Here is a 9,269-nt window from a genome sequence, read left to right as displayed (position 1 = left end):
ATAAATCCTCTTCAAAGTGGATAAGACAAGAGTGAAATATGATCAAAGTTCTTGTTCATTACAAATGAGGCAATATATATATATATATATATATATATATATATATATATATATATATATATATATATATATATATATATAAGTTAAGAAACCTATTATAAATAATGGAACATATTATGTTGGTGTAATTATGTAATTTTATGTAAAAATACAATATTACATATTAAGATATTATTTTATTCGATCATATATGCAAATTAATTCATTAGAATTAAATTGCACATTAAACTTTTTAAATTTCACATTAAATTTTATTGAAGTTTAAAATTTTAAATTGCACATTAAAATATTCAATATGACCTATTTTATAATATTTTTAATATAATTAAATAAAATATGATTCATATATATACTTATTAATATAAATAAGTTATTTGAATTATTTTATGACAATACCTATAATATTAAAACTTGTTATTTTTAGAAGTTGATAAGTCTTTTGTCTTGATCCTGTATTAAAATCTTGTACCCTTAAACCATTAATTAAGGGTTGATTTAGTGTTAAAATCATGTATATTTTTAATTGAACGCTCATACAAAAATAATTGATTATATCGATTTAGTTTTAAAGATTAATGGTCTTAACTTTTAGATTTAATCTTCATTTTACCGTCTTCTTATTTCTACTGTCTTATTTAAATATACAAGAATTTCTCTTGTTCTAAAAATGTATAGACCGAATGAGAATTGAACCAGCGACATTTAGTTAAGAAAGTATCACTTTCGTCATTTTGTCATTTGATGTACCTTAGTGAATTTGTTTTCATATAGCAAGTGAGTAAGAGGAGCCTAAGAAAATGTGTTAAATGGATTAATCTTCTTCCCTGCAAAAGCTACAAAGGGATCCTTTATGTTAATAAGCCTTTGAAATCTTCCATATAAAAGTATGTCACATGATAAATTGATGTATGGGAACAGTTTTGTTTGACCAAATAACTTCTCACAAATGAACATCACTATCTATAGGTCTGTAGGGAGAATGATCCATGTTCAGATCGAGTGCAAATATCTATTCATAGGCTATGGGAAGGGCAAGAAATGATAAGGATGAGCCTTACTTAAGGGTTGTTTAAAATTCAATGTATATATAGATTCGAATGAATATTGTTTGGTAAAAATTGAGATTTTTACAGTTAATTTTTAAATCATAGCATTGTCCCTAATTTGTTTTTGACATTTCCTAAATGCATTCTAGGGATAAAAAAAATGGAAGATGTAAGCTAGAAAAATCCGAATAATTGATTTTTTAGCATGGAAGAGTATTTCAATATTTCTTTTATCACTCATATTTGAGTTTGTTTTATATTTTGTTCGGTGTAAAATCCTTTTTAGTAGGATCGTAATTATTTGTTGCTCATGATAAATTTAAATTGAGTTATTTTTTCTAGAAAACAAAAAGATGAAAATAGTGTATCTAGAGTTATTATAAGATAGATTTTACTTTAATAGACTTGTATCAGTCAAAGGAGCATCTGAAATTTTTGAAGAATGTGGTTTTAATTTACTTGATCAATGAGAATATATTTTCTCTTTTAAATTAGGTCTTGTTTGATTTACCTTATTTTGATCGGGGTCAACCAAATTGTAGTAGTTTTAGTCTTTGAAATAGATCTCAACTTTTAAAAAGGAAAAAAAAAACTAACTAAATTATCTTAAGTGACAATTTTTTTATTAAGTTTTTGGATTCTGACTTAACTTCTTAAAATTAAAAAACATTGTAAGATAAAAGAAATATTTCTTACTGAACTTCTTAAATTAAAAAACATTGTAAGATAAAAGAAATATAACAATTTTTTCTCCTTTTAAAATTAAAAATATATAAAAACTTGGGTTAGAAGTTAGAACTTTTGTCCAAAATAAACAAGTTAAGAAAGACTCACCCTTCTTCACTAGTCCTCTTTTTTTTTTTTTTTTTTTTTTTGATATTTTTCATGTGTGATACTTTTTATATTTGTTTACATTATATTTTAATTAAACAAGAATAATTAATGTCACAATTTGGTACCAAATTGGTTTTGTTTTTTCCACGAAAAGCGAAAAGCGTAATTTCATGTTTAATCATGATTGACGAGAAATAAAACAAATATCAATTCATCCAAAAAGCATGATTGATATTTGAGAGGATCCTTGTTCGATTGATGATTTTCTCTTCTTTGTAGATCCATAATTGGAACGGTAATGGAGTTGTTATTGTTGAAAATAGACCATTGTTGTCCAAATTTGTTCATTTGATAATTTGTGGTCTTCTTCCTATGTTTACTTCATTTTGGCATTATCACCTTTTACTATTAGGTCAAAACTCCATTTAAGAAATTTCATATAATTTTCATGATTAGTAATGATTGTTAACTAATGATGGATCATTAGTTGGTTCAAGGTCTTTGAACATGAACGATTTGTAAGGTCGTGTTTGTTTATCTTTTATTGTTGTTTCAATATGTCAATTTGTTTGGTTCTTATTAGGCTTACTAAGTTAGTGTTTTGTTGGACTTTTTTTTGGTTTGTAAATCCTTGGGGATTGGTTTGATTATCATGGATAAAATTTATTTATTTTTTTTTGAAAAAGAAAAGTTGTATTGATTAAGTTAAGTTAATTGAACATACTTTAGTGATGTTTTTTTTAGATCTTAATTTAATTGTAGGATTATAGAATTGTAATGGTAGATTGTTTGATCGTCTTTCTTTGAAAAATAGGCGAGATAGAACATACTTTATTGATAAGTTTTATGTCGTCCTTTAGGAGTTAACTAAAAATATAATTTCTCGCATCATAAATTATAAACAACTTTCATCGTATCAACATTTCAAGTTTCTATATTCGATCAATTCAAAGAAGTAATCAAAGTTCTTAATCAAAAAAAAATATTGTTTTTAATATGAGAATTAATTAAAGTCAACTATCACCTAAGGTATTGCTAAGACAAATTAATCTTATGCAAGTCTTTAGAAGGAATACATAGAAGATGTGTAATGAATTTTTCTTAGCAATTCAACCAACCATAACTTTGTATACACATATTGTCAATCTCGAATCAACGAATGAATAAAAATACTAACAAATTAAGAATCAAAAGAGACATACAAGATCTTGTAAATCTGAATTTATTTGTTGTAGGGAAAGTAAGGATAGAATAAGTTGAATAATCATAATTTTGTTTTTTTGTCACTCCAAATTAGATATACTAAACAAGATGTTTCAAAGAGCCAATTAATATGAGTCTAAATACTCATAATCATTTTTTTAGAAGAAAAAAACAAAATGACAATGGATTTGTTCCCTTCTTGTGATACACACATGGAATCAAATTATACCCCATTTTGATCAAACAAAGCTCACCTTTTCCTTTTTCTACCACCTTTAATTTGATAAGTCATTTATTGTCCACGTCATCACATCACTAACAATCCAAAATCAAAGAAAAAAACAGAAAATAAGATTTTATCTTAGGTAATATTCTCTTAGTTCAACTCATTAGCCTTCATTGTGAGCTTGAAAAAGAGTGTTATAAACATATAGGTAAAAAAATAGAAATATTTAATTTACTCAAGCTATAAACTGAGGAATATATTGTATGAGGTTAGGTCCTAACTAATAGACTTGTTGAGCTTACCCGGAGAGACCGGTTACCCTGATGTCGGTTCTGAGTACGGCCTAACTCATAGACTTGTTGAGCTTACCCGGAGACTGACAGGGCCGACTCTGGGTAAGCCCGGCAAGCCCCCGGACTAGGGCAACCTACTCCCCAGGGCAGCCCATTTAATAAAATATATAAGATATTTATGAGTTTTTTAAATATAACATGATGTAGCTTAGTGGTTCATGTTAAAAATTTAAAATTTTCATTTGGTTAGGAGTTCAAACGTTATTTCTATCGGGAACTAGGGAAACTCAAAACTCGGGGCCGGCTCTGGAGACCGGTTACCCTGAGTATGGTTAAAAAAAAATATAAAACCTAGAAAAAAAAAATGAAGTATAAAAAACAAACTAAATTCAACTTATGAAAGAATCTAAGTATAGGAATATAATAAAAGGGTCCAATTGAAGAAAGAAGGTTTAATTCCTTGATCACTCACACTCCAATTCTCTAATGAGCTTCACTCTCTTAAGCATCTGCATATAATTCTTTAAATCAAATCAAATGCGCATTGTTTTCCGTTTGTGGGATTAGTGGGATTCTTATTCACCACTTAAAAGCACCGTTCTTTCTCTTTCTCAACTTGAAAGATTTCTATTTTTTTCAGAGTCTTAGCCCCCTACCCTCTTCTTTTCCATTCCCCTTTTCATCAATGCTTTGCGGGTCCCTTTCAGATTATCGAATCATGTTAAATGTCTCCCGCTTACACCATCTTCTTCTTCCATGGCCCTTCCTCCAGGTGATTTTTCGATTCCATTTATGCATTTCTTCACTTATTTGCTTAAACCCTAGTTTCTAATGTCAGAATCATCCATCTTTCATCATCATGTTTGCTGCTATTTCATTCCAGGTCTTCGTTTTCATTCGATTCTACTATTGAACTGGCTTATACTGCTCCTGTTATTGAAACCCACTTTTCCAACTACAGGACCTGATGTAGAAGGTACAATTTACAGTCTTAAACCCAATAACATGATCAAATCCATGCTTTTTAATTGTGTAAAACCTGCAAAATCTTTCAGGGGAAGCATTAATTTCGCTTCTGAAAGCTCTAAATGATACACTCAAAAGAATTACTGATTGGAATGATCATCTTGTAAGCCCCTGTTTTAGTTGGTCTCATGTCACTTGCAAGAATGGCAATGTTGTTTCCCTGTAAGTAATCTGTTTTTGTTTCTCTAATGTTAATTCCATTTGTAAACATGTGTAGATGGTTTTTTTTACAGGAGCTTAGGTTCAAATGGGTTTTCAGGAACCCTTTCACCATCAATTAATAAACTCAAGTACTTGAATAGCTTGTGAGTTCTCAAACCTGTTTATTTATTTGTTTGTTTATGAATTTGAAATCGACAGTTATATTCTATACTTTTTACTATGCAGGGAATTGCAAGATAATAACTTATTGGGTGAATTACCAGATTACATTTCAACTATGGTGAATCTTCGATATTTGAATCTTGGACAAAACAACTTTCATGGCTCTATTCCTGACAGTTGGGGTCGACTTTCTAGCTTAACACACTTGTGAGTGTTGAATTATCGGTTTTAGGAATTATAATCATTTTGACAATCAATTTTCGAAACAAAACTTTTGTTTTCAGGGTGCTCCAAAGCAACCATCTGAGTGGATTTGTTCCTAATTCACTTACTAATATCACTTCCTTAACCTTATTGTAAGACTTTTTAATTTCTATCCATTTTGGAAAAAAACTTATTGTTTATGTAGAGATAAATTAGAGATTCATTTGATTATACTATTTTCTAACTTCTTGAGACTCATTCTTTAATCCTTTTTGTTTTGGATAGGGATCTCTCGTCAAATGATCTTAGTGGCAGGATTCCGGAAAAACTGTTGTCAATTCCAACATTCAAGTAAGTTTATCAACATTGAAAAATATCTGTTAATTGAAAATTTGCTAAGGATAAAATTGAAAGTCTTTTTCTTTCGTTTGGTATAAGATATAGAGTGTCATTTTTGTTGTTCATTTGGTATGCAAATTATTTTTTTTAAGATCTTGATTCAAATTATAGTCTAATTTTTTGTTTCATTGGTATTTAGATTTTCTTCAAATCATTGTTAGTTTTCACAAACATAACAACTATAGGTTTAGCACGATCCCCCACAGAATGTCATTCTTATGAGTTTCATTTTTGTAGTTTCACTGGAACTCGTTTATCTTGTGGATCAAGCCCGCGAGAACCTTGTGTTTCAAGTCATCATATCGCAGGTAATTATTATTATTAAAAAAAATCACCATTTCATTGTTACGGTTCTTAATGTGGATGAAAACATGGCAGTCTCGAGAAAAAAACCGAGAGTTGATATCATTGTCTCCGCCACAAGCTCTGCTGCGTTTATTCTTCTTGCACTCGGGGCTATCTTTCTATATCGATACCGTCAATTGCATAAAGTTGATGAAGTGTTTGTAGATGTTGCTGGTAAATTAAAGGCATTGTTCTTAATTGATTTTTTTGTTTGTTTTTATGATGATTAAGTTTGAGTTGTTGTGGTTTTCGATTAGGTGAAGATGAATGTAGAATTTCATTCAGTCAGCTTAGAAGATTCTCACTTCGAGGAATCCAAATTGCGACGGATAACTTTAGTGAGAACAATGTTATTGGACATGGGGGATTTGGAAAAGTTTACAAAGGAGTTCTCATGGACAATACAAAAGTTGCTGTCAAACGCCTCTCCGATTATAATAGTCCTGGCGGTGAGGCTGCGTTTCTCAGGGAGGTTCAGTTGATAAGTGTGGCTGTTCATAAAAATCTTCTTCGTTTGATCGGTTTCTGCACGACTCCTTCCGAGAGGATCCTCGTTTATCCATTTATGCAGAATCTCAGCGTAGCTTATCAATTGAGAGGTTTTTATATTCACTTTTAACTCTCAATTTTGTAGCTCAAGTGGTAAAGAATAAGAGGCTGAGTTCTCAAGTTCGACTTTACCAATAATAATGTGCTGTGCAGATTTGAAACCGGGAGAGAAAGGCCTTGACTGGTCAGCAAGAAAACGCGTCGCATTTGGAGCAGCGCATGGTTTGGAGTACCTACACGAACATTGCAACCCGAAGATTATACATCGCGATCTAAAAGCAGCTAATATCCTTCTTGACGATGAATTTGAACCTGTTCTAGGGGATTTCGGTCTAGCAAAATTAGTAGACACGCAACTGACACACGTTACGACTCAGATTCGTGGGACGATGGGACACATTGCACCCGAATATCTTTCAACTGGGAAATCATCGGAGAAGGCAGATGTGTTTGGATACGGAATCACACTTCTTGAACTCGTTACGGGTCAGCGAGCGATAGATTTCTCTCGGTTAGAGGAAGAAGAGGATGTTCTACTTCTTGATCATGTAAGTGTGTTTCCATTTTTTATTCAATTATTCAAATCATCTATATTTTTAATAAAATAGAGTTTTTCAAATGCATAAGCATTATGCAAATCTATATGTAATTTGTACCCAAAAAAAATTAACCTTATTTTAATCCAAATGAAAATAGAGTTTTTCAAATGCATAAGAATTATGCAAATCTACAATGAAATTCTTCCCAAAAAGTAAGAAATGAAAATTTTAGAGAATTTGATTTATTTTTAAATAATATGATAAAATTGTAACAAATATAGAAGATATTTCTTTTCAAATGTATATTTATTCATAAAAATAGTTTTTTTAATACATAATGAAAATCTATACTGAAATTTTGTGAAGAATTTTGATTTAATTTTGAACTAATATGACAAAATTAATTTCTTCATTTCTATATAATAAATTCTGATTTTTATATATATATATATATATATATATATATATATATATATATAATATATTGTTTTTTAATTCAACTTGTCATTGGTTGAATAAAATTTAATATTTTACAAATTAAATAAAAATCTAAAAAATAATATGGTTTTAATTAATATAAATATTATTACTATCAGATTGTTAGATTATATGATTTGAAACATATAACAATAACTTGTTCTAAGAGTTGAATTACTTTGATTCCATTTTTATTTGGAATACTTTTTAGAAAAGTACTTCGATTTCATTTTATATATTATATATTTTATGTGTTAATAGGCCATTTGGAAACATTTTTTGTATTTGGGTTGATTAGAAAACTTCACTATATTAACTCACCGTACTGTCTTTCAAGTAAGACGATTTTGTGCTAACATCCTAAATTACAAAAAAAAATATCATTATATTCATAGATTTATGTCTAATTAATTCTATGTTATTAATCTAAATCCAAGACCAAATGTGTTGGTATTTTCAGTTAAATTTATCTTCGATTTCTCGTGGAAACTCAAACTTATACCTGAAAAAAAAAAGTGTTGTGCATGAGACATTTAAATGTTAATTAGATAAAGAAAGTTAACTATTTTTTTGGGATAATTTGCAGATAAAGAAACTGCTTAAAGAAAAGAGGGTGGAGGATTTAGTGGACAAGAACTTGAAAAACTACGATTTGAAAGAAGTAGAGACTGTAATTCAGGTGGCTTTGGTTTGCACGCAGAGTTCGCCGGAGGAGCGTCCAAAGATGATGGAAGTTCTGAGCATGCTCGAAGGTGGTGTCGATTTGGCCCAGAGATGGGCCGAGTGGGAACAGGTTGAAGAGGAAAGGAATAAGCAAGCCTTTAATATGCCTAACCCACTTTTATGGGCTGAAGACTCAACACATGATCAAGAAGCCATACAGTTATCACAAGCTAGATGAACAAGGACAGACACATAATTAATTAAAGATGTTTATATTGTTTTTGTTTACTAAGGTTTGATGTTTTAGCAATTCTACATATACAAGTATCATAATCTATTAATCTTAAGTGCTTCTGTCAGAACTTATTTTTAAATGAAAGTATATTTTTACTAAAAAAATAAGGGTGATTGTGTCAGTTTGCTTATCTACATTATATTAATATGTTGGTTTGTACATGTCTAATAATGTTGAAGGTGTTCATAAATTTACTTTAAAATAATTAATCAAACTAACTTAAGTTAAAAAAATCTAACACTAACAATTTGTTTACAAAATGAAGTATTAAAAACTAAAACAACAATAAAAATTAAAACATATATTTATTAAATAAAGAGTTCCATAAATTTCTAGATAATTTATTAATATTTTTTTTATTAAATTAAATTATAAAGATTTACAACTCAAATTATTTTTATTTATAAAATATTTAGTTTTCACATTATTCAAACATATTTTTATGCAAATTTTATTATTATTTTTTAAGCAACACTACAGGAGAAATTTGAGGAAATGTCCCCAATGATAGGGGAATAACCGATTGTGTGAGTGCATAATTTAAATAGTGCTGGTGACTCTCTTTTTTTAAAGACAATTGTATCCTTGCGTAACGCAACTCCAGTTGCGTGACGCAACCGATTTTTTTTTTTTTCAATTTTTTTTTCGTCTCGCGATTGCGTGACGCAACTGGAGTTGTGTGACGCGATTGCGTGACGCAACTGGAGTTGTGTGACGTGATTTCGTAACGCAACCCCAGTTGCGTGATGCAACTGGGGCATTTTCGTCCAAAAAATTCATAATTAA

At 29.6% G+C, this 9,269-nt stretch overlaps 1 protein-coding gene across 2 annotated transcripts; it reads left to right on the top strand.

Annotated features, from left to right (window-relative positions):
- Positions 1 to 4,223: 4,223 nt before the first annotated feature.
- Positions 4,224 to 8,475, top strand: LOC124934359 (probable LRR receptor-like serine/threonine-protein kinase At5g63710). 2 transcript variants are annotated; one of them, XM_047474883.1, is made up of 12 exons: positions 4,224 to 4,434; positions 4,546 to 4,638; positions 4,718 to 4,850; positions 4,922 to 4,993; positions 5,076 to 5,219; positions 5,297 to 5,368; positions 5,502 to 5,567; positions 5,853 to 5,923; positions 5,994 to 6,134; positions 6,218 to 6,559; positions 6,663 to 7,057; positions 8,112 to 8,475. In XM_047474883.1, exons 1-12 carry the CDS (start codon positions 4,419 to 4,421, stop codon positions 8,424 to 8,426), a joined length of 1,860 nt encoding a protein of 619 aa, XP_047330839.1. In that variant the 5' UTR covers positions 4,224 to 4,418; the 3' UTR covers positions 8,427 to 8,475. The 2 variants fall into 2 exon arrangements, with proteins under 2 accessions (XP_047330839.1, XP_047330838.1); XM_047474882.1 differs by lacking the exon at positions 4,224 to 4,434 and having other exon boundaries at positions 4,479 to 4,638.
- The last annotated feature ends 794 nt before the right edge of the window (positions 8,476 to 9,269 follow it).

Source organism: Impatiens glandulifera, chromosome 4 (genome assembly GCF_907164915.1).
Source record: "Impatiens glandulifera chromosome 4, dImpGla2.1, whole genome shotgun sequence".
NCBI lineage: Eukaryota > Viridiplantae > Streptophyta > Magnoliopsida > Ericales > Balsaminaceae > Impatiens > Impatiens glandulifera.
This window is presented reverse-complemented; position numbering and strand designations above follow the sequence as displayed.